General features: G+C 36.9%; 1 protein-coding gene across 1 annotated transcript in view; it reads right to left on the reverse strand.

The window, feature by feature from the left end:
• Positions 1-1,730: 1,730 nt before the first annotated feature.
• eng (endoglin) overlaps positions 1,731-26,711 on the reverse strand; it is a 40,180-nt gene continuing 15,199 nt past the window's right edge. Inside the window, exons 4-14 of the mRNA XM_075456627.1 lie at positions 19,823-19,936; positions 16,466-16,646; positions 13,017-13,188; positions 12,819-12,921; positions 12,393-12,594; positions 12,049-12,215; positions 10,109-10,342; positions 9,403-9,463; positions 5,206-5,316; positions 5,064-5,111; positions 1,731-4,986 (exon numbers count right to left, since the gene is read on the reverse strand). Coding sequence (XP_075312742.1) covers positions 4,865-4,986; positions 5,064-5,111; positions 5,206-5,316; positions 9,403-9,463; positions 10,109-10,342; positions 12,049-12,215; positions 12,393-12,594; positions 12,819-12,921; positions 13,017-13,188; positions 16,466-16,646; positions 19,823-19,936 — 1,515 coding nt within the window. The 3' untranslated portion in view covers positions 1,731-4,864. The remainder of the gene's footprint in view (positions 4,987-5,063; positions 5,112-5,205; positions 5,317-9,402; positions 9,464-10,108; positions 10,343-12,048; positions 12,216-12,392; positions 12,595-12,818; positions 12,922-13,016; positions 13,189-16,465; positions 16,647-19,822; positions 19,937-26,711) is intronic.

The following is a 26,711-nucleotide window of genomic DNA, read 5'->3' on the forward strand; positions in this document are numbered from 1 at the left end:
ACTAAATCAATTGAAATGGAATTACAAAATAGATGGCAAAATATAAAGATATTATTCTATTTTATTTTCAGCTGTTTAGCAAATCCATGTGACTATTTTAGGGAATGTTAGCAATGAAAAAACTACAGAATGCAGAGACACACAATGGCTACAGTAAGCCATTTTCCCAAGGTTTTGAGGAATGTGCTCACAGAGGAGAGGATGTTTATATTTTCTGTATCTTGCTTATTGATCAGATTTTACACTTCCTGCTATTAGGTAAAACCAAGACCATCAGGAATGACCGTTTACATTTAACAAATTAATTTTGATGAATGAACAAGAAAGATCTTTTCTTTTCCTTTTTTTTTTGATAGTCTCTTGGCAAACACTATTATGTCTCTGCTGCACTTGAGCCTTGTAACATACAACATGCATAACTGGGAACTAACTCCTTGGCAACAGTATTTTTTCTCCCTTTTTCCAGAAATACATCTTTTGAGCTTACAACCCATCACAACACTGATGTATGTTTCTTTATTTACATATGAACACAAATACTTCATGATTCTGTCAAGAGAAAAGGAAAATATTTCTCTCTTACCCACACACGCACCTTGATTTTACAGAAAAGAGCTATGACTACTGGTTGTGCCCTGAGGCAATTGTTTTATGCTTTATGCATAGCCTAGATAACACTTTTCACAGAGCATTGTTTTGCAGACAAGAACAGATTTTTTTCCTGACATGCAAACAAACCAGCACATGCAGGCATGCACACAGACACACACAACACAAAATATGTGCAATGCAAGGCCAAATACTTCCATGCTCATAGATGGAGATGAGGGCACTCCAAAAACAAGTATTGTGTGCCTTGGCTCCAGTCCTGAAAACACTGAATACATTTGTGAAAGGAATACTTGAAACCTGAGGGAAGGCCCCATATAAAGAAAATACCATTATTTCCATTATTTTCCTAGACAATAAAGGTTATGCATGGCTCATCATAACATCATTAGAGAATGATGTTTTCAAGTCTTTATGCTCATTGTTTTTCAGGTCAGTCTTAAGTCAAACTGTCCTGAGTCAGAAGAGAAAAGATTACCTTCCAGGTTTTAATCGTGTTTGTGGGAGTAGATGCAACACAGCTAACAACGTGCTTATGAGACATCATGGGGATTTAGTGTGTTCATTCTATGACAAATTGTGAGAGTCCTCTTTGATTAGGATTTAGTCAAACCATGCCACTATTTTTGGTTTGAAGAGTAATTGAAGTATGTGATCTTTCTAATATTGCAATGTCTCTACCTTATATCAGCACCAATGTAGATGTCTATCAAAGACTAAAATGCCTATAGGAGACTTTGACTTCAACACAAGCAAGACCAATGCCACAGTATCATACAAAATGTGTGAGATGAATACACATTTTCTTTTGGCTGTGTCTTATTGAACAATATATCTGTTAAACTTTGAGGGAAATACAGCTCAAATGCATCATATCCTTCACTGTTCCTCCGGTTTCAGTGATGTTATGAATATGTGTCGGAGTGTGGAGCACTGTTTGTCTGGCTCTTTATTCCATGTCACTGCTCTGCACAGTGTGCTGCTCTATCACTCTCTGATATTGCCTTTCCAGAGAAATCCGTGGTAAACTCCAGGGAGTTTGCAGTTTCAAACACTACAGTGCATAATGCTCTAGGTATATGCTATGAGGGTATGAGAAACACATCAAAGAATACAAAGAATGTCTGTCAAAATCATTTTATTAAATGTTTTTAGAAAAAAGGACACAAATCTGTTAGACAACATAGAATATGGCCTCAGTAGAGTGCTGTCTAAACAAACAGGTACATTTTAAATGGTAAAAGGCTGCCCACTGTAGCACAAAAATAACACTGCTTCCTATACTGCAGGCTTAACAAGGGAATTAATTGACAGCCTGTCTGAGTTCAGTGTTCAAACAGGCACAGGGCCTGCTTATAACATGCTGAACACAGAATGCTGGGCATACAGAATAAGAACATACCTACCAAATCTGAAACTTGAATAAAAAAAAACTTCTTATTATACGTTGCTGCATTTTCACAATTTTAAGGGTGGATGTATTTTTCTAAGAGAGTGCAAATCCTGGAATTCAGAATGGACTTCCCAATCACACCCACTGAAGATAATACAATAAACGCAACACAATGTAATAATATCAGTTCTCACAGATATGCTGTGTTTTTGGACTAAAGGGGAATTTTAAGGCAAAAGTCAACAAGGTTAAACCAATATATGAAATCTCCTGTCTTTAACATGTACTGTCTGTGATGACAGTGGAATCAAAACTCAAGACTATACACTATACAAAACAAATCCTGTGCCTTGATCAGGAATTGCCCCGGTGCTTCAAATACATTATGAACAAATTAGGTTATGAAATACTTCAAAGTAAGAATATCATAAAACACTTTAAAAAAAAAAGACATATAGACATTACATACAAGGTAACATCATCATATTGCACAGATACTCAAGTGGTAATTTGTACTGGCCCTCTTTGTTTTGTCTTGACAAAAATGCACAAAGAAAATCAGGCATGCACTGAAAAAAACTGTACACGCACATACATATTGAAAGATGGGGAATTTGCTACATATCTCATATACAATGAAGAGACATTTCACAAAAATGCAGATGATTTGGCTTATATTTGAAGGTAAATAAATTAGGCTATCTTAACAATCCAAATCTGAAAGTGAATAACTAATTGAACTGTGTATATAATTATATATATATATCTATATATCAGTAAAGTAGTTGGTCACATATTGAAGAAAAGTTTTAACATCACAGTGTTGGTGCTTGTGTCTTATGTGTTGTAGTTACAAACAGTCTTTTTCTGTTGCTTACTTACAGCACAAACATGATGGATGATGGGAATAATCTTATTCTTAAGAAAAAGATAAATAGATAAAACCAAGTGGCAAAAAAAATACATACATATACATATACACTGTCCAAGCTGATTGAAAGAAAGCTCAATAAGGAGATATTACATCTGGACAAAAGGACGGCACTTTATTGATGTACAAAGAATTAGAATATATTTCTGGTGATAAGACTCGGATGGAGCATCATGGCGGAGCATGATGGAGGAAAATTGAAGGGAATTTTAGGATAGGGATGCCCTGATTAGCTTAAAGAGTAGAAAACAAGACGACCACTGGACCACTGTGGTGACAAAAGAATTAATAGTGAAGAGAATCTGACAGCGTGGCAAATAGGAAGGTATAACAGAGAGAAAGCCCAAACGCCAAGGTGTAAGAGCAGATGAGAGCAGACAGATTTTTCTTACTGAACTATGACTTGCTTTTCTAGAGAAAAAAATTTGAATGTTGTGGTGATACATAACATCCATTAATGATGAAGAAATTCATGCCCACTCATCTATAATTATAAAGTAAAGTGGACCATTAGGGCCTGGTAACATTCTGGATGAAAATACATGAGGAAGTAAATATGAGGAAGCAGGACTTAGTGTCAAACATTGATCTTTAAATGTATGTAGCATACAAACTATATACTATACAATGTCTCGTCTGCCTGGTCTACCAGGTGATGATTAATCCTGCCTGAAAACATGAACATGCAATATATATTATGGTTGTTTTGTAAGTTTTCACAGGTCAGAATGGTTTACAGCAGATTGGTAAGTAATGGTGAGGACTTTAGATTGTCTCTGGTGAGAATGGATATCGTGCAGAGGAAAAGTACTGGAATTCAACCTTGAGACTGGTTATTTTGGGAGAAAGTCCACCCTGTGGACTGTATAAGTGTCTCTTATCTCTATGAATAAGTGTGATATCTTAAAAATTGTTTGGAACATCATTACTGGCACATTACTCAGCTGTGAATAAGGCAATACATCTCTGCAAGTGGCATTATACAATACAAAAGCTCATTTTAATAATTAATTTCTTCCATTTTTAGATTGTTTTTTTTGCGTTATACAGTATATTCATATAATAACCCCCCAAAAAACACTTGGCAAAAACAATAATATGACAGCACTAATACACCTACTGAAGAGCATGAAAATGGCACCATAACTTCATTTTGTGAGCTACCAATGACCCACAGGGTCACTCGAGAGTTAACATTTAAGTGGCAAATATTTAAAGACAATTAAAAAGGAACAAATAATCAATTCACCATTGAAATCTGGTTTTAAGTTCCAACTTAGCCCCAGACTTCTAATAATAAGAGGTAGCTGTAAGCATTAACCTTGAACTCCAATTAATACAAATACCCCTGGAAGTAAGCACTTCATTGACTGGTCAGAAATCTAAATATGAACATCTCTTTAGTCCCCATGATGTTCTTGATGAATTCATTTAACTGACCTAGCCAACAGCCCTTTTTTCAAAGTCTGTCTTTTGATCGGTTTGTCTCCTGTTTAACTGTTATTGTGCTGCCATCACACGCGCACAATTCACTGAAAGGAATGCGGTGAATTTCCTGTTAGCTCTTGCGGGATATGGTTTGTTTTTCCTGTTGCTGGAAGCCAATTCTTGTTTTTTTTTCTCTTGGCCTCTTTGACTTCCTGACAAAGAGTTTGACTTCACAGAGGCTGCAAAGGTGAGCATCGGAGGCTAAAGATTAGACTTTTGTTGCCCATCATCCAACCTTCCCCACCCACAGCTACAAACTCCCAGATCACATCCATTTCAGACGTGGTATGTCAAAGACATTTGTACTTTTAAAACAAGAATTTTAAGGGGCAAGTGGTTGAGAAATGCTTGTTGAGCATTAAGATAGAAAAACAAAGCACAAAACTCAAATAGATGACTTTGAAGGACCTTTGTTGGACCAGCTGGTAGAATGTACTTCAAACTCATGCCATGCTGCTGGTCGGTGTACTTTGGGTGCTTCCAATGCTAGCATTGGCGCTGCTGTTCTCAGAGGGAGATGGATTGGTAGAAACAGGTTGTCGCTTTGCTCTTGAGCAGGGACATCCTAAAGAAAAAAGATACAAACCAATAAGAACCTGACACCGAATAAAGAAAAATGAGAAGGAAAATTTAATTACCCACCAGGAAGACTGGCTGCAGTTGAGCTCATGTCCAGGCTAGATGGGTACCCTGCATAAAACAGAATGCGATATGTTTAAATCCAGACGATAATCAGGATAGATCTATATACAAGCAAAAATAATGTCCTTAGCCATACATTTACCTGTCTTAATGTTGATAAACCATAATGCTCCAATAAGTAATACTCCAATAAGGAACCCTCCAAAAGCAATTCCCAGAACACCAGATAGGTGAAAGTCAAAGCACGGTGTAGCTAAAATGCAAAAATAAAAGAACAATGCGTATAATTTATAGTGAAACAACAGCAACAAGTTTCATCCTAACACAGTGAAATTAATCTGCAGAAGATTGAAATATTGACATGTGATGTACGTTACATATTAGAATGAGCAGAAGAATGATGGTATAGCTTTCCAAGAGGATATAAACTATATCTTAGTTCAGTATAAGTCAGAGAAGAGGGATTTCTATTCTGAATTCATCTGAATTCAATATTTAAGGGAGGTGAGTCAGTTTCTTATATACAAACAAATAAAGGCCTGTTAATGATTCCCGATTTGAAATAAGAGCACTCAACTATGAAATCATTCATTGATTTCGATTTTAGCGCAATAGTGTAAAAATATACGAAAAAAACTAAAAACTAATTTTTATTGACCAATAAACTTAACTGTTTCATATGTTATTTGTATTGCAGACAAATCTAATTCAGCACACAAGAATTCTTTGACTTCCAGATAAATCTTCTTCACTTAAGATGCCAGACTGTAGCTGCTTTTCCTCCAACCCCATTTGTCCAACAATTAGATTTTTTCGAAACACAAAAGACCATCATTCTTTAAATGTCTGTACATTAAAAGCAGTTTGTGCAGGAAATCATGATCATTAGCCTGCAATTTTTGAGCTCAATAAAAATGTAATCCCAATCAACCCAGCAGTGTTCAAGAATGCAGAACAACCTAATTGAAAACGCTCCATTTATGTTTGCAAGTCTATTTCCTTAAATTATCTTAGATTTTTGTCAGGTGAATATCCAAACAAGCTTAATGCAAATACCTGTATTGTTTCTACGTCCAATTGTTTAGCAGGGGGGTGGATTTTTTTATGCTTTGGGTTTGTGTTGCAGTCAGTGGGATGAGGAATATGTGTTCCACAAGGTAATAACCCTAAAAATACCTTAACCCTTAAATGTCCTCCTCTACTGTTTGATAGAGCACATTTTTCACTGACTTTGCTGTATATTATAAGAAAATAAATTAATTTAAAGTAAGCCTGCCTGAATATTCCCTACCACTCCATCTTAAGTATGTAATGCTCAAAGTGAAAATATATTTGTAAGTCGCTTTGGATAAAAGCGTCTGCTAAATGAATAAACATAAACTGTCCATTCTCCAAACCCACTTCATCTTATTCAGAGTCGTGGGGCTGGAGCCTGTTCTATCAGCCATACGCAGGGCCAACACAGAAACAAACAATTGCTTCTACATCTACAGTCCATTTAAAATCACCAATCAACCTAACATGCAGGTTTTTGGTCTTTGAGATGAAGAATCCATATAGGCACGGTGAGGACATACAAACTTCACATAGCAAGGCCCCAGCGGGGATTTGAACGGGGAACCTTCTTTCTTTGAGGCAAGCATTTACAATCAGGTCATATCTCAACCATAAAAAAAGCACTGAATCCTATTATTCTTGCCACAATGATCTGAAAACATGCAAAATAACACTTTCCTACTCCTTTTTTCTGAGTGCAGACATTAAGGGATTAAAATCAATAGACATTACCTCATGAGGCTTAATATTTGGCTGAGGTCCTCACAGTCCCCTATCCTAGATAGAAAAAAAAATCTGTGGACAGACCTCCAAAGAACAGTGCATGCAAGACCGTCCGAGATTCTCACAGAACTAAAAGCCTTTTCCAGGAAGAATATAAATTAATTAAATATTCATATAATTAAATATTTTTTTATGAATATTACATAAAACTCTGAGCAAATGGTTAGAAAACTTTCTTTAAAAGCAGCTCTGTCTGAAAACATACAAATACTCAAACTCGCTGAACGCTCTGGCATTCTGTATTGTGGAGCAAGCACATTGTGCTGGCTTTGCAAGGCCAAGTTTTGCTCCATTCTGTGTGATCTGGCAAAGCAGGTAATGGATTTCTTTGACGCAGACATAATTCGAGGAACACTGTGGAATAGATCTTTTACAGTCTTCCCCTTTACTCGGATGTTACCTTTAGCTTCTGTGATACTTGGTTTTACAAATGAACAATTGAACTGTCAGATTTTTTTTTCCCACTTAGGAATCTACTCAATCTTTTTAAATTCTTGAAAAATTTTCCACCAAAAGGTTTCTAATGTGGTATGCTTTGTGTCTGGGTCAAATTGCCTGTCAAAAATTGTTTACTGACTTAGATTTCCCCAAAAAGATGAATGCAGTGTGGTCCTGCTGAGCTACAAAACATATGCGCACAACTTTGTTCAAAACCGTGAAAGCTGTCCCCAACAAAACGAAGTCAGTCAGAGCATATTGGGAATATTTCCATTCTCTCCTCCCTTTTCTGCCTGTAGAGATCCTTCCTCAAGCTTTCAGAATATTTGCAAGAAAGTAATCATCACCTGTGCGTGAGTTTCTCTCACCTGCCCCTGCTGCCTCCTGCCTCCTGGTGGAACAAGCTAAAGGATTGTACGCAGATTCATAAAATATAGCCCTACTCCCCCAAATTACAAGGGGCAGAAAACACTGATGTTTAGTAGAGACTTACCATTACTCTCCACATTGTATTCATTTGAATAATAGTATTGTATATGGTAATTCTAGATGCTATGAGAAGTTTCTAATATTAAATCACAAAATATTCCATTCAATATTTCAGTCCAATATTGTATATTGTCCATAGGTTTTATTTAAATTTTGAAATGAAACAGATTAAGACTACATCAGACACAGCCATGTTATTTGACTTAATAATAAAGAAATATCACCTGAAATAAGTCAACCAGAGCACCGAAACAGTGACATCTTGTGGGCATTCGTGCTGACTGCATTCCAGGCACCAAAAACTAGTTTGTTGATCTAACAGCGAGAAACATTCCTAAAGCCCGAATGGGACAGAAACATCCCAGTAACGTGCGCAGGCTTTCTCTAGAGACTTGTTCTCGCCAATCCGTTACTGTGTTGGTTTGCATAAGTGTGGCTTTGACAGCAAAGCTGAGTAAACAGGAGCAGGAAACAGAAGCTCCAATGCAGGTGGAGAGGACAAGAGAGACACCAGGCCTGTGACGTGACTCCCTACGCTCTGTATGAAAACTGCCAAACAGGAAGGAATATTGAATGGAGCGCTCAGTGCTGCCCAATAAAGGCTTGCAACAACATGTAGTCTGCTAGTCCTCCTTATATATATGTATATGTATATTATATACTAACCTTTGTGTCTCTGTTACTGGGAATTGAATTGAATCCTGTAAACAGGACTACCAACCGGTTAGTTACAGTAAAGGAGTCAGGAGAACATGGATGGGTATTTGAGTCGGCCTAAAGTACACCGCAACATTCATATTCCAGCCTTTGTCTTTCTTTTCTACAAAGAAAAGGAACACAAAGGAAGCTTAGGAAGCTTAGATCACAAACCCATCCATTGTCAGTTTTACAAAGCAACATTATGCATCTTCCCTGTTATACATCTGCTTCCTTGTGTCTCTTTACTCTGACGGTTTATCATCTAAAATTGCCTACGCATCAATTATCATGTGTGGAAACTACTCTTTCTTTTAGTAAAGACATCTTTCCTTATTTGACTCAAATATGTTGATTAGTATCACAATAGCACCAACCCCATCGGTAACTGTGTTTGGACAGCAGCATAGTCTGAGCTCTTGGAAACACAAAGGACTTCACCCCCCCACTCCTTCCCCTGAGGGCCATTATGTCTGATTGTGGCCACAAGGTCAGCGCACAGACCTTCCTAAAGAATTAGGCCCTGCCCTGCAACCGCTTATGGGCTTCACTGCATATCCTGAGTTTACTGCTATGACAACCGCCTGGGCAGCATTCGGTGTGCGCTGTAAGCAATAATAGGAATGGAAATTATAGCAGCAAGCAAATACTCTTTCACAAAACACTAGACTAGCAATTAAGTCCTGAAGGCATTAAAGTTATTTTAAAACTTTTAGTGATGTGACTGAAAGACCACAGAGTTTATTGTTAGAAATTTAATTACAAATCATTCATCTTCACTCAAAGAGTTTGTCGAAAACACATTTTAAATCATTCTAAACTCAGAGTCATTTTGAAAATGAACTGATTCATGTATTGGAGTTCAAACTAAACTTACTTGATGGTGGCAGACATGGCAGATCCAGCTTCCTCCTCACCTTCCCTCCATCTACACATTGCTAAAGTAAAAGATCAAAGAGAACATTTTATCAATACAACCAAAGGGTCATAACCACCCTTCTCCCCCTAACAAAAATTACACAACAGTAGTTATTCTAGCTATTTCAAAGTGGTTAATACACTATACGATGCTGCAGTACTTTATGATGAAGAAACCTGAAATGTAATTTCAAAGTTACTCAAAAGCTGTCTCATGGGCCACTCCGTAAAAGTATATTCATCAATTGACATTATAACGGGTCTGGGACTGATTTATAAGTTTTGCATTTGCATTTAAAAGAGGCTGCTGTGAACCAAAAAACATGCTGTCGATGGAGTGAAACAAAACCATCCTTAGGCTACAAAACAAAACAAATCCATTGCAGAGACAGCAGGAACTTTAGGAGTGGCCCAGTCAGTAGTCTGGTACATGATGAGAGAACTAATCCCCAAACCCTTTATCCAATTAACATATAAATGCCTTCAAATTGAAGCTGAAAGTCTGCAGTTTAAACCCATATTCAATGTAAAATCTTGAATGATTTTTTAAATATACATTTGCTACAATAACATAAAAAATGTCCCTGTTGAAATGTATCTAGGCATTATGGTATTGGAACTGCAAAATTAAACCAAATTGAAAAAAAATGCTCTGTTAATTCTACCTCACGACTGTAGCAAAGTTCGACATGACATTCCAGGTCCCATGTGGTGGATGTCAGCTCTTGGAGCTGATCTAAGGAAAAGCTGAGACGAGAGCTGTTGGGACAGGAGTTTAAGGTGCAAGTCTCTGGAATGAAGGGAAGCTCTTTCACTACATGGCATGAATCCTTGGAGAGCACCCTGCAGTTGGTCACCTTGATAGTCAGGGCAATACTCCCTAAAAAGTGCCCTGAAATCTAAAGGAAACAGAGAAGAAATTAAGCAAACAACAATTGAAACGAAAAAAGCAGAATAGTCTGTTAAATGGGCTTCAGTTGATTAAGGTTAGCTATTACAAGTGTTGGAAGAAAAAAAAACTGTAAAACATTTTTACCAGTAGAATATATTAAACAGAAAGCCTTTTGACTGCTGTAGGACAAGAATATTGAGACAGTATTTCAATATAAAATCCTTAAATATTTTATCTGCTGCCATTTACAATGTGCAAGTAGTTATGGAAGACTTTTTAAATCTAATCTATTGTGAACGGCCTACTTGATGGGAGTAGCTGGAGAGATGAGATAAGATGGTTTGGTTATCATCTTTTTGGCTTGCCTCATCACAGTATGTTAACAGGTAGACTGCAGGGACCAATGCTGTTATTATCCTCTATTATCCACTTATTATCTTCCATGTGGTCTGAATGACTCTGAGTACTCTGACTTCGGCTAGACAGAGAGGTTAGCAAACAAAGCTGTGATGCTGCATCTTATTAGGTACTTAGATAGCGTCTGATAAAACATTTCAGCAAAGAAGTGACAGCATTGTCCAAATATGACATCATTTTTTGTGAATTTTCAATTAAAACACCAACTCTGACCAAGGATTTCCATGGACATATGATCCTCCAGTCGTCCCCTCTTTTAAAACTCCTTTTTTTAGAATAGTAACATACAGTATTTCATTCACAAACTGTTTCTTATCTAATTCTGAAGACATAGCTAATTACATTCAGCTCTGGAGTGTACTCTGCTAATTGTACAGGAGACAGTACTGAGACTGAGCAAGTGCATCCGTGTGGAAAAAGAAAAAGGAGAAATCGCAATAAGATGGCAAAAACTTGGACGTAAATATGGTGATGTTGTTCACACAGCCAGCACTGGTTCAGTCAGACACTTGTACAAATGTGTGTTTTTTTGCTGTTTTTTTAAATACAACTGATTCATAATTTGTGAAATGGTAGCAATGAGATGACTTTGATACATAATACTAACACCTAAAAGTATAGCTTTTTGTCATACTTTCTTCATACATTCATGCCATTTATGTGTTTACATTGAAATTATACCTATGCATATGTGAGCGTTGCATGGCATGCAGCATGGCACGTGGGGAACTGCTTTAAAATATTAAAGTCTTGTATTTAAAGTCTTCCAAAATATCTTCGCAGACATTAAGGTTTAATTATAAGATGAACTTGCTTTAGAGTTGTATTTCTGTATGGAATATATACTGCATGTATATGAGTTTGATTTTAACTGTAAAAAATTGAATAGAACAAAATATCAAATACAAAGGCAGGGTTATCTAAACTAAGAACTGGAATATTTTTGATGGTCACCCAAGCACATTCAGACTGAATCAATTTTAACTGACAAGGACTTTTTTTTTCTAAAGCCTGCACGTGTTGTGTAACACTGGCTATTTAGCTCAGTACGCACCAAAGACATCCAGCCATTGGCCAGGGTATGTCTGAAAATGTTTCAGTTTGACACTATTTCCTAACCCTGATATCTACTGCAAGGTCGGTGGTTATATAGACTTGTTTGCTGTGTGAATTGGTGAATAGTGTAAAGCAAAAGCAGTCGAACGAGACCGATCAGAGCACTTGTTAAATGTGAACAAATTTCAATTTGATTCAGATTTCAATTAAATGCAAACACAATTGTAAACAGATTCTTACCTCTGCATAGATTCTCTTGTCACGCTGCACTTTGGTGTTGGCGTCCAGGGGTGAACTGTAGTCTGGTGAGGTGTATAGCTGCATCAGCAGAGGCATCTGATGAGAGGATTCAGTTGTCATGGGAATGACTGGTTTTGGTACTGTTTCCGTAACTGAAGGAAAAGTCTCTAAAATCAATTAAAAATAATAATGTTAATGGCTGATATCACTTTTGCCGATATCCCAGAACATTCATAGCTTTATGTACCATGCATTATGTGTGGGTTGAGGGATTTTTTGCAGTCCTCAATGTATTTATTTTAGTTTTATTTGTTTAAGTTAAAAAAAGGAAGATGTGTACTTACCTCCAAAGTTATACAGTGTTCCAAGAACCAGGTAAATATCTGAGTCCTTTGGTTTGATTTCAGTGTAGCTGGTGAATGTATGCGCTTTAAAATGTTCTAAAGCCATCCTTTGTACCACCTCTGCTTTATCACCTTTCAGTGGACCTTTATATGTAGGTGGGATTCTTTGTCGAAAGAAAGTTAGCATCATGTCATTGTTGGACTGCAGACAAAAGAATAAATAAATAAATTAGTTGTCATGTAGAGCGAGTATTTGATAATAAGCATCATTCTACAAACATAGGAAAGCTTGTTTTGTGCAAAAAAGAATAATGACCAAATTGTTTTATTGAGCTAGAGATGTCACTTTGACAGCAATGTGATGACAATAAGCAAAGTTCTGTTAGGCATATTTATTGGACTACTGGAGTTTACATATATACATACACCAAATTTTCCAGATAGGGTATTGAGGAGGGTCCACGTGGTGCCCTGAGGGCCTCTAAGGAACACAGTGGTGTCATTTCTGTCGATGAGCAGGGATACATTGCTGGATATAAAGAATAATAAAGAGAAAGTTTGTCAACAAAAAGAGCAAAAAAATGAAAACACAAAATGCTATTTCTTATAAAAATCCATTTTTACCAATTGCCGAAATTCTCTGGGATGTTGATGATGTGAAGCTCAGGTTTAACGGGGTTCTGTTGCTGCGGGGTGCAAGATTTTAACAAGGAATCTCCTTCAATCTTAAAAAAGCTCTTCTTCAACAAATCTTCATTTTCAAGTGAACATTTTGAAATGTTCATTGAATTGGTTCCTGTAAAACATACATTTTTCCATCAGTCACCATTCATTTTAAGTCGTACAATGAGCCTATTTCACTGGCTCATTTCCAAATTGTGAAAATTGTGCAATAAGTCACATCTATTTAACGTTGATATCTCAGTGAGACTGATGCTGAGAGAAACTGTTTTGCTGCTAACAGAGCAGATATTTCAGTGTACAATGTTTTGTTGGCCAACACTGCAGAGCTAAGCTGACACAATAAATGATCGGTCACACAAAACCATCTGGGAAGTCTTCACGGAAAACTATTTGGAAAGAGACCGACAGTTACCAAAAAAAATACTTGGCAGGTGATCGAATGAACAGTCTGTCACTGTCTATCACCAGCTTCACAAAGTAAATAGGATGCCATAGCCCGGACTAAACTGTAAAGAAAAGTGTGGCAGAAACATTAATAACCTCTTTCTTAATGTGAAAGGTGCTTGAAAAGTGAAAACACCGTGCATTTCCCTCAGTGCCTTATGATATCATACCAAAAAAGCCAAGCAAAGAGACCTTACTGAAAAACACAACAGCATATGGAATCTCAACTCGTCAGTGTAGTAGTGCAGGGTAGTCATTCTAATTAATGCAAGTCGTTTCCTGCTTGTATCTGGGTAACCATAATTTAAAAATAACTTATCGAATATTGTCTTTTGCACAATTAAAAGATTTAAATTAGTTTGAAATCTCACTGCTCAGCAAACCTCCAGCTAAACAACACACTGTTGTGTGCCAGTGCAAACATTAGACACAGACTGAAAATCATCAGTAGTTTGAATGGTCTTTTAAATAGGACAGCCACGACATTTTACTGAGAGACAGGACTGTTCAGTATTTATCTATCACATTCTGACTTGGGGAAGGACATAAAATTGCAACAAATCAAACTAAAAAAGAAACAACCAAGAAAGGGAAAATAGTAAAACAATGGGACGGTGGACATGAAATCATCCATCACAATCACTTTTTTTCAGCATTACCACTGTTAATTTCTTTTAAAGCCTATGCCAAAGCTCTGGTTTGGCTCATGCTGCACTGAACATCTCACTGCTTTTCCTGATAGCTGTAACATCTCATGATATCCTTAATGTCCACATTTTACTCAGCCATGACTGTTCTCTTTAAATCATAATGACTTTGTGCCTTCATCCTCAGCATCAGTGGCCAATTGTCCATGGCTTCCCTTTCCAAATGTTCTCTCATATGCTATGACATCTCATTAACAGGAAAGTTCTGAATACATATATATACATATAAGTGTCTGTGTGTACATGTGTGTGTGTGTAATTTTTGTTTTTGTTTTTGTCTGTTTGTGCTCTATAAACATCTAGATTGTTTTTGGAGATATTGGGTATAGTAAATATTTTTCTTTGTTTGGCGCAATTGATAGTGCTCAAAATGCAAAAAAAAAAGAAAAATGTTTAGAACGTTGACAAATTTTGTTGTCTGTCAGTTGCATGACTGCACAGAGGAAGGTGTATACATTCATGACCGCCAGGCTTGTGCTCATGAGAGCATTGCAGAGTGTAAACAATAATGGTTTCCTCTTTGGCTAAATTCTAACTTTAGCTTTAAACTTATTTCCATGAGCTATCTCTGTCTGTCAGGCTATGAGGAAGACGAGCTGCTTTCCTCTCTGTCAACAGAAATCCATGGAAGACTCGTTCAATCCAAAAATGACTCACATGCTCAACTCCCACTTTCTTTTCACTCGTTTTGTACTTGTTCTCTGTCCTTTTGACTAAATATAAATCTAAGACCCTGAAAACCATCTCGCTAAAACCTTACTCACCAGAACTAAAGGACAAAGAGAATTGCAACAGATGGATGCAGTAAGAGCTGAGACAGTTACCAGACGGGACTGCCACACCTGCAACCAGACCTGAGCAAGTGGAAGCTGGTGTCGATTTTGCTAAAAATGCTGCCGAAATGAGACTTCATAATGGCACGTGTAAATGTTTTTGACTTTTGAGGTAATGTATACATTTTAATAAGTGTTTCCATAGACATAATGAATCACAGAGACTGCCCTGACGTCATCAATTCCTGAGTTCTTAACATTTGTTTCCGTGTTAGAAAAGATTTTTAAGAAAGAAGACAAAGACCTGCAGAACCAAATGGCCAAATATCTACTGAGCAAATGGTTTTACTGTTACATTAGTTAGCTATTTTACACTTCAATTTATGTTAGAGAAACCACTTAATTCTATCTTTGTTGAATGAAGATAAGTTAGTTCACATTTTAGTGAACTTCCCATTTTGAGTGCTTCATGTTACAAGCATTCAGGCTTCTCTCTGTGCAGCGATGATATTGTCATTTTTGTTCATTTGAAAATAGCTCCTAGATCAATTTTTTTAAAGGACAAGGTTTATGGATTTTCCTGAGTGACTGGGTCATGATTTCTGGAAAATTTGAGATAGTGCTGACATAGCAGCCTCAGAAGCAAAGTGCCTTGAAGTCCCATTATATTCAGGTGAGAAGCAGCCAATATATACAATTTACTGCAGCTCACAAAAAATAGAAAAGAAAAAATCATGACAGAACAACAAACAAATTATAGACAAACGTTTAACTTTTGGGCGAACTTTCTCTTCAACAGTGGACATGTTGAACTGAGTGAACAACCTAAAATTATACTGGCTTGTCAGGGTAAATGTATTAGGTTTTTAGTGCTCTGACGTGTGATCCTTAAATGCACAGATGCATACAAGAAATCAAAGCAGTGATGATGTTCAGCGACAGGAATATTGTCAATGAAAATGTAATTGTAAGAAAAAATTTTATTTGGTTTGCTGATGGCTAAATAATTGTGCAGTAGTTTGTCAGTGGGTTCATCAAAAAAGGATTACATAGGCACTTCAGATAAGAGAAGGTTAGCAGTCATGAATGTTATCACGAGTGCTCTGGAAACAGCACTGCAGCCATCCTTGATTACCACACTGCAGACTCTCAGTTATGTAAGCCTGAGCTGCATGATGTGCCGATGGTAATTACATTGTTCTTTTCAGCAGCAAACATACTGTTTCAGACCAAACAGAGATGCAGATAGCATATCGGAGATAAAAAGCATTGTGTTTTAGGCAGACAAAAACTTCTTTACGGTTCTGCTGTGTCGTCTGTTGGTATTATTTGATACTGTCTACCATGCATCTTTATTTCATATGAACGATATCTGAACCAAAGATTAGAATCAATGTTATCTGCCAAATAGAAACAAGTATTAAGTCTATGGAAATAGATTCCAGGTTACACATATATGTCTCACCTTGAATTCCTGTCAGTGAGATTTTCCTCGGATTTCGAATTGTTGTGAATGAAGTCACACCACCAAATTTCTCTTCCGCCCACTTGACCAGCTTCTCATTTTGACTGGGGAAGTCCTCCTTGTGGATGTAATTTTGGTTTTCATCATTATTCGTTACAGTAATTGAGGAGTTAATGTTAATCTGAAAAGTAAAGCACAAACAAATCGCTTTGATTAAGCACAACTCCAAGAAACAACAGCGTCTGAATCAGGTAGTAAAAGGCCTGAGTATGTATTTTCCACATTACTGAAATAACACAGAGTTGTCTCTGCTTCGTAAATTTTTTGCTTTTACCTGGTATCTGTTTAAAAATTGCATTTTCTCCTCAATGTGTCTGCCCATCTATCTCAGTCTCCCCTACTACATTTTTTTTAACTCTCCACCCAACTCTCTCTCTATTCTCTGAGCAGGGCTCTGTTAAAAAGAACTGTTTATTATGGTTAAGTATCCATGAGCCCAGTTGCACAACCCTGTTGGAGCCAAGGTCTTTCCTTTGCTTCCTGAGTGGGGCCAGGAAATGGGACCTTTTTTAGCTTTGTGCGTCACCGCAGTCGACTGGAATCTGGCTCCATACAAGGTATAAATATATACATCCATCCCATCGACTAGACACTGCTTTTTCCTTGTCTGGGCCAATGACAAATAGTGGAGTTTACGTTCAGGCTGGCATGAATAAGAAGGAGAGGACATTATAGGAACAGAGAAAGATGGCTGTCTACATTAAGCTTCGACACAGATAGACATACTATGTAAAATTGTGCTCAACAAAAAAAACAGTTAAAGAAAGAGAGTAAGTGCTCCAGTTTCATCTTACACTCAGCCTCGGATTATGTTTTTTTTTTCTTATCGAGGCAATATAAGGCAGAAATTCATTCTTCTCTCCTAGTAAGAAAATGCATTTTCTTTGTAAGTACTACACCAATCTTATCTAATATTGTAAACACTTCTTAATTCTCCTGAAAAAAGAGGGCAACTTTTCAATAATTGTTGTGAACATTCTTTTTGTGCTTGCTTTTAATTATGCAATATATTTGCTAAGTGATACACCTAGATATTTGTACAAAAGGGAAACACGTGCTACAAATGTTTACATCATATTGCATATCACTGAAATAACGTGAAAATGAAAAAGTTTATTTATTTATTTTATTTTTTTTAAAGACCCTGTATTTTCTTTAAATAATCCTGTTAGTAGTAATAAAGTGTCAGGGATGTCTGAATAACAGAAATGCGTCTTCCGGCCTTGTCAATGCGAATTTGTGTGCATGCCTTTTGCGTCACAAAGCAGAAAAAATGGTGAAAGCCAAGCACGCCTGAGGGAGTCATCGGTCCTTTGCATGAATATTTGATTGACATGGAATCAGAAATAGTGTGAAGGGGAGCTACGAACATAAAAGAAGGAAAGGCAGTCGCAACAGAAATACGTGGACAGGGAAGGCCTCAAAAAAAAGATGGGAAGAAAAAGGTAAATAACAATGGCAATAATTCCATCAAGTACAGTTGGAATTAACTCTTAGAATTGGTAAATCAGTTTGATATTCTGCAGGCTAAAAATAATGTTAAAGGAATCGACTTTAGGAAGAAAAGAGCACGTCTGCCTGCTAGGGATAACAGAAAGGTCTGATTTCTCATATATTTCCCATCAGTCACTGCTGGTGTATAACTCCAGCACCAGGTCCAGATACTAGCCACCATCAATTATCTGAACATATTCTGTAACAGTGGATTTACTGAATATATAGATATGTAAGTGTAAGCACATTTCACACGGGGTGCAAAATGTGTATAAACCAACCAGCAAGCTGCCACATAACATACAGAATAATATGAATACTTGCAAGACTTAATGGACACAAATGTTGCTGTTTCTTTAAACCAACCTCGTGTACTCATGTCAGCCTTGGGAAGCTGACAAGAGCTGTGACACTGAGCCAAGCTGTCAAGCTGGTGACGTACTTTCTCAGATGCTGAACAGATGTTGATTCTCTTGCACTGCAATCTCCAGCAAAGCACTATTATCCCCCAGTGATACAGCTCATCCCACAAAAACATCCTGCAGTCACAGGCAATGTTGTCCTGGCTCTCGACAGGACATGATACAGGATGTGGTACCACACTGCTGTCAGCATATCAGTAATTGTTAACACGCCTGCAAACATGTCATCACACTGATTGGTCGACCGGGATTTTATTTCACTTGTTTATTTTTTCGTGTTTGGGCTTGTTCACTACATAGGCAAATTATTTACAATACTGAGGGTCATTTCTCCCGCTTATCACAATGTCTTGCCTTATTAAAAACATACGGTTTTTAATGAGGCAAATAAGTCAGAATCTCTGACGGGACTGTCAGAACTCTATCAGGAGATAAGACATCCATGGGGATTCCTCCATTCCAAAGTTTCATATCTCTGTTTATTGTCCTAAAAGAACTGAAGATGTTTTAGTTTTAGTTTAATGTTGGTTTAACCATCCAAGAGGACAAGTGGCCTTATCCACAGATTAAAGTGTGTTAAACTGACCCTTGTTTCATTGTAAACATAATGTTTCATCAGCTACATTTGGAAATAACAGACCAATGTTAAGAAATGTCATGTATTCAAATATCTTGATTATCAGTATCGTTTCAATTATTCTTCTAAAATTAGCCGCTTCTAAACTTGAAACGTTTTCTTAGCAGTATACTGCTTCTATTTAAACACACAGTTGATTAAATGTTTTGTGGCCTTCCTGGGTCCAATTCACATATATCATCTGTGAACAGTGCATAAAAGTCAGAATCTCCAGTTTCATTGGAACATTAATTTTACAGCCAATACCATCAGCCCCCCTCGTTATTGGCCACTCTGAAGCATCTCTTGCCATTTTTATAGTGCGGATAGTAAAAAAAAAAAACACTAAAACAAAAACTGCCCCTTACAAAGAGACCTTGAGGGATATCCAGTTAGACAACATGGTCTTCTGTCTCTCCAAACTGGCCCAAAGAGCTGCACAGCTGTGTCATTTTGATAGTGCTGAATTTAAAACAGCTGGCACTAGACATGAGCACTGGAGAAAAACTGAACTGCATAACTGAAAAACCAAAAACTTAACATTTATCATGGTGAGTTAGAACATGTTTAATTGGCTCTTGTAACAATAGCAAGTAGAGGAATGTAGTTAAGAAATATGCAAAGTAATAAATGAGCTTATGGGTTAGCATTTAATTTCTATTAATAAGAAGTACTTTGTACGCAGATCCTCTTTTATGCATTAAGAGAACTAAGTGGTGTAGCACTGCATTAAAGCTAATATAGAAATACAGAGACACTACTCACATAAACTTTTACTTCCTTGCTGACATTGCAAAAGGCATAATTCCTTTCTGAAGATGTGAGGATAAGGATCATTGGCTTTGCATTGGTCATCTCCAGACCAAACAGCTTCCCAACCTAGGAGGGAGAAAAATGACACATTTAAACTCTGCTCGGTCATAGATATACAGTATTTATAAGTTCAAACTGTGCATTTGCATATTTACAGTCTGACTATTACAGTGCATATTCAACTTTGCTTGAGTCTAAAAGTGGAGCTGCAGACAAAGAAAGTCTGGAGATGGTGTCCTCATCCTGGTGAAACATTGGGGCTGATTAGGAAGAAAAAACTATCAAGCGTTATTGATATTCACTCACACTATAAGCCCACTTGGGAGACGCTGGGCTGTCTCTAATGGGTTTTTGGTAACATGGCGTTTGTGTTGTATTCTAAAAAGCATTCAAATCAAAATGCAGAAAAGTGTCTGAAACATTTAAGTACGCTTATTTTCAATCAGTTTAATCAAAGAGAAAAAAGCATAGAGAAGAAAAGTGAACGCACAAAAGCTATCATATTTCTGTCTAAGGCAAGCAGCACTAAAACGTTATACTTTACTGACATTCAAACTTGACAGTTGAGATTATTCATCGAAAACTACATGAACATGTGATGTAGGAATTTTATTCACTGTGGCATCAAGTATGAAACCCCATTTATCACAAATAAACATAGAATTATGAAAAACAATAGTCATTTTTTATATTTTTCCACAGAATCAAAGTCCTCCTTTCTGTGTGGGTGTAAAGTTGCTCTCTGATTTGCAAACCTCCAAATCTGTTATTAAAATGCCAGACCTCAAGTTGACAGTGCTAGGATATTCTGCTAGCAGCACCAAGTTTAAAAATAGTTCTGTAGTTTAATTCAGTAAAAGTTTGATTCCCTTTCTTTCCCATAGCAAAAATCAGTCAATGTGACAATGACTCCTTTTTTTTTTTTGGTAAGGAAATGTCAGCACAAGCAATTGTTCAAAAAAAGCAGTGCCAGTCATTTGAGGAGGGCTGTCTTTGCCGACTGCCTATGCATTGACAAAGTCATGAGTAATGACTAATGTAAAGTAATGAGGTAAAGCAGCTTTGCTTCATTATTATACCTCTGTGCAGTTCAAGTGGAAAAATGTCAATTACTGACCTACTGTACGACAAGCTGCAAATTCAAGTTGGATTTGTTTGTAGGGGATATGGGGGAAAAAAGCCTTTTTTCTTATGGGTCTGAAATCACTATCAACTCAGAAAAACACAATCATGGCACTTTGGGGCCCCCTAGGTTTGAAAATATGTCATTCTCAAAATTCTTCAGATGTGCAAAAGATTACTATGTTACACGCTCAGAGTAGAATTATATAGCTTCCCCATTTTTATTTCCACCCAACTTCTGATCATGCCGCATCCCCACCTCCAAGGGAAATTCTAACTCTTTTGCTACTGCTTTTTGATTTTCTATTGACAGCGAATTCTCACGAGATGTTACCTCCAGAAACAAATCAGCTAATAATGTTTTATCAGTACTTTGTCAAATGTTTCATAACCCAAATAGCAATATGACTTTCGTACTAGCATTTCTTAATTTTTTCCTCGTCATATTTTGGAAATTCCAGCCTTCCTTCTGTCATTGAATGTACCTGCTGTGGCACAACACCACCCATTCATTTAAAAAAAGCAAATACTTAGGACAGTTAAGGGTTTATGAAGCCAATATGCATCAGAGGAACTACAGCATGGTTTTTATCTGGTGCAATAACCAATTAAAAATGAACTGGTCATTAAGTTACTCTATCTGTGGCCCAATTTTTAGCAGCCAAAGTTTTTTTAAAACGTGACTCACAATGTGATTGTGCTTAAAAGAGGGATCAGTACCTGCTGCCTGCAGTCTGTTTCTGAATTTTGATGGTAAAACTGTCAGTCAAGTAATTTCCTGTCAGTTTGCCGTGTGTGCTAGTGTGGTATACATGGCAAGCTCATGTATGCTCTCGTACAGTAATAACATATGTCATATTTTACTTAGTGAAACTGCCTGAACTTAGCTATGTTGGGAGGAGGAGGCTGTGCAGATCTCTAATGAGGCACACCCCTATGGAGCTCAGTAGATCAGACCCTAAAACCAGAAACTACCACCATTACCGCCTCTATGAGATGCAGCATGAGGAGAAACCTGTAGTATTTGTATCAATATTCTATGTATTTCTTATAAATTTTAAAGTGTTGTCTCACATTATACTAATCTTATCGTACCATACAATATATAAAGCCATTAACGCAATTTATCATTTAATGTAACTTCTCATCAACTACTTTGTAACACAGTACTGATTTTATTTGCCAATCAAAAACACATTCGCTCCATGAATCCATTTTAATTACTATGCTCCACGTGTGTGTGGGTTGAAGCTGGAACCCCCGAGTTTTATGGATGCAAATGGTTGTGAGTGGCGGTGTAATGACTCTCAGTTTAGAGATGTTTATTTACAATCTAACTTAACAGCAATAAATCCTAGCACTAATTACTCCTTCTTTTTTAATAGCTCAAAGACTATTGGTTTTCGGAAAAAATAATAGTCATGGATTTGCAGTCAGTAGCCTACTGAAACTCGAGGAGGGGGGATAAATAAAAAACTCTTTAGTGTGAGGATTTTCTGAGAAGAAAGTTTCATAAATATGCATTCCGGCTTTCATCGATTTTGCATGCTTTTTAAAGCCAAATGCTTTATTTTGTGCTGGCATGTTCATTGAAGGTGAACTGTATTCAGACCAGGCCTGTTGGGGAGTAAATGAGCATGCTGAGGACACAGTGTGAATCCCTAATATTCCATTCATTTACTTACAACCTGGTATTGCCAGAGTGGGTTGTGAGCTTAAGCCTGAGTTATGGAGATTTTCAAACTCGTACAGAACAAATTAGGTCTAAGGAGACTGTAGACAAATTGCTAGCGAGTCGAGAACAGATGCATCTGAAGGAGATGTTTGTATGCTGAGTGGAACAGACAGAGGGATGCGTCATCACACACAGATGCAAAATAGACACACTCTAACGGTGCCTTGTGCATTGAGGGTCTTTTATAATGACCTCATGTCATAAATGTGTCCAGTTCCTACTTTGAAATAGAGTGACTAAAGAGGGCACTGCAAGTCCAGCTGTGAAGATGTTGATCTTCGTGACTGAATGGACAAGTAGTCTGATCAAATGTGAAAATGATGTGTATTCACTGTTACTTTTTTCTCTAAGCATGAAAAGAACTTGCAATAAGGATCAGAAGGAAATACGATGCAGAGAGCTGATACATACTCTAAATGCTCTGCTCTGTCCATCATCATTATATGGCACTCATATTTGGTGCATTTTTTATTTATTTATTTTTTTTTTTACAGAAAGATGGACCCAATCCTACATTAATTAATCTGGGTATCTTCAAATGTTGTGGAAACCAGAAACAGAATAATTCAATGGGGGAAAGAGAAGGATGTGAAATTATATCACAGATAGTAAAAAAAAGAGAAAAAGGGTGTTGAAAAATGATGTGTTGACGGATCAGAGTTTTATGCATGTTGCCTTAGGCATTAGAGATGAACAATAAATATTACATACTGATGTATATATTTCTCATGTGCCTCTACCTATGTATATATAATCTGTTGATACTGTGTGAATGTAGCAAGGGGAGTCACAGGTAATAACATTTTGATAAGAGGCTTGCTTTCCAACTTTAGAGCAGATTATTTATTATAAAAAAGAAGATGGATAAATTGCCCTGAGGACTGACAAAGTTGTTAAAAAAAGAATCTCTACCAAGGTCTTGATTTTCATTACCACAGCAACCGCACAGAAATACCTCTAAAGATTTAATGGTGTTACATCTACAAAACAAATGAATGAATGGCATTTCCTGAGACACCTCAGCGGCATTTTCCTTAAATACTCCTTTCTAATCAGCCTCATTGTTTCACTGTCTATTTTTCTGACTTTCATTCTTTTATGCTTGAACTCTGACCCTGATCACTCACCTTTGCTTCTTTTGTTCCTGCGCTTTCAAGATACAATTGTTTTCCTTTTCAGACTTTTTTTTTCTGAATCATTTTTTTTTTGAAGGGCCTTTGCTGATGCAGTTTCCAGTTATTCTTTTGACTCACTCCCTTAAGTTGAATTGGCTCCGTTGGTCTAGTCTCGGCCTTGTGCCAAGACCCTGACTATATACCCAAGCCAGAGTGTGACATCAATGGGTCTTGCACAAGCAGCCCCTCCCAATGATTTCTCCTGGCCTGTGCAGCCCCTTGATGCTCTAGCTATAATTCTCTGTGTGGTCAAACTGTGAGAGTCAAACATGCCTGGCAGGCTGTAAATCAGTATGAAAATAAAGGGATGGGTTAGAAGGTGATAAGAAAGTTTAAAGGACAAAGAAAGGGATACGCAAGAGCAAATCTCCCTCCTGACTGGACTGTTTATACCCCCTCCTTTGTATTTACAATATTTTTCTAAAGAACAGATAAGGGGTCTGTGCAAGGACTTCATATATGCGCTTTCTTTTTTTCTTGTTTGATGTAACAAAATATCCACTCCAAATCTCACAAGAGAAAACAATATGCTAACTCTGCACTATGTTAATCCCAATTTATAATGAAATCCTTCAAACCTTTCACTGAGTTCAAATATTGTAAAAGTGAAGTTTCAGCAATGAAATTGTCATTTTCTCCCACAGAACATAATGTGTCTGCCGTTTTTCTTCCCTCCAGAACTTATAAAATGAATGAGAGGATAAATTCTTTCCTAATATGATTTAAATCTGTTTAGTCATCAAACTGCATTTTCCACCGATTCACAGTCTATTAAATAAGACTAAAGACTTGGCGCACGAGTTCAGCCACATTTGTGCCAGTAATCCACTCTCTGAGGCAAAAGCAATCTGCTTGCACAATATGGGCAGTCTTACTTCAAACAAAAGTAAGTTGGGAAATACACTTCTTACAGAATGGGTTATCAACAAGCTACATTAGTGTGTTTGTGTAGCATAGAAATTGAAGAAGATACATTTAAGCATCCCAATATGCTTTACAAAAAATATATGACAGATAAGTCTGGCTTTCCTAGAAGATGCTGGAAGAAATTTCACTGGAAGCTCATTTTCATTTAAAGAAAGAAAAAATGGTGGATGGGTGGGCAGGTGCTGTATTGTAGCATCCAATGTCACATCCAGACTGAACACGTTTGCTTCCCTCCTAATCATCACCATCAAGTGAGGAAGACATATCAGCGTAGCGAAAAAAAAAAAAAACAGATAGGAAATGAAAAAAACCAGCTGCTACACAAAAGTTTTGTGGAAGTAGTACACATAGAAGAAACAGAAGATGCAAACAGGGACAACAAGCTGATAAAGTAATGACTAATGTGAGCTGACCGAAAGTGTTGGGCAGTGAAGAATGGTGTTTAACACAACAATCACAGCATATAGATAAAAAGTTTTCTCAAGCTAGTTTTTGTGTCATTCCCAAGAGAAAAGTTCAGAAATCAAAATGACCTAATATACTATCTGCACTTACGCTGTGTGTTTAGCCGAAAAAGAAATGCTTAAAAAACAGACAAATTTGGAGAACTGTCTGTTATAGAGGCCTGAAACAACTGACATGCTGATAAATCCTCGTAGTATCATGTCCGGTGTCTGTTAAATGTCTTTGCAAGTTATCTGGCTGACAAAGCTGGAGATGAAGTGTCTGTGTGTTTATGTTTCATGGTGTGGGAGAATGGTTTGGAGGGCTTATTTCACCATCAGTGTGAAAGTGTGCATACTGTAAGTCTAACTTGAATAGAGTAAAAATATCTTGATAACATCATATTTTATATAAATTCCACCTTAATTACTCACTGGAAGACAACATAGTACGTTCTAAAAAATGCTACTAAAGCTCTTGTATACTAATAAGGGGGGAACCAGATAGTGAGCCAGATCAGACCTATCAGATTATTGTTTGTAAAAGTTACTGAAAAAAAGATGGTTGAACATTTTCCACAAAATCTACTCCCTCCAAGTAGACCAGTTCTACCAAAATGTGAGTACGCTCATTCCTCAAAGTCATTTGTCAGAGTTAGCAAATACAACTGATCTATTTTAACACAAATTCCTATGAAAACCTGTATTATGGCCAGACAATTATCAAATTGCCATTGTTGAGAGCCTGTACTTAGGGAGTACCACAAGGCATTGCACTGGGACCTGTAGTTTGTACATCAATGATTTCCTATCTGTGCCATGGAGTCTGTGATGTATGCAGATGACACAGCAGTATACACTCATACTAAAAGCACCTTACAAGGTTCCAAAATATCTATAAAAAAAGTATATTAATATGTATAAAAATGGTAGTAAAAAGTAGGTGGTGTTTCAATTCTAACTCAAAGTCATAGACTTAAAACATCATTATGTTAAGAAATTGCTAATACTTACTGTACAATTTATGTATCCAAGGTATATCTGAATAAAGCAACCATGATATCATCAGTTTAGTATGTATAAAAAGATTAACCTTTGCATATCAATTTTTTAGATATCACATATTTGTCGCAGTATCAAGCAACTCTCAGTACCATATAAAGGTATAAAATCCGAGGTGAACATGTGCGCTCTGCTTCTGTCTTTACAGCATGACTGGACTTGACATACTATCCTGTCAACTAAAACGTATGATGAATGAACATAAAGTATGTAATAATCATGTCACAAAATGGCAGTTAGGGATTTAAATGATAAGCAAGGTACACCTGACAGATAGTAGAAGCACTTATTTTTTTTATTTTTTTTACTTTTCAACTTTAAAAATTCAAATCAATCAAGAAAAATAATGTGTTTCAAAAAGCCCTGAATTTTTAGAA

This window comes from Odontesthes bonariensis, chromosome 22 (assembly GCF_027942865.1).
Source record: "Odontesthes bonariensis isolate fOdoBon6 chromosome 22, fOdoBon6.hap1, whole genome shotgun sequence".
NCBI lineage: Eukaryota > Metazoa > Chordata > Actinopteri > Atheriniformes > Atherinopsidae > Odontesthes > Odontesthes bonariensis.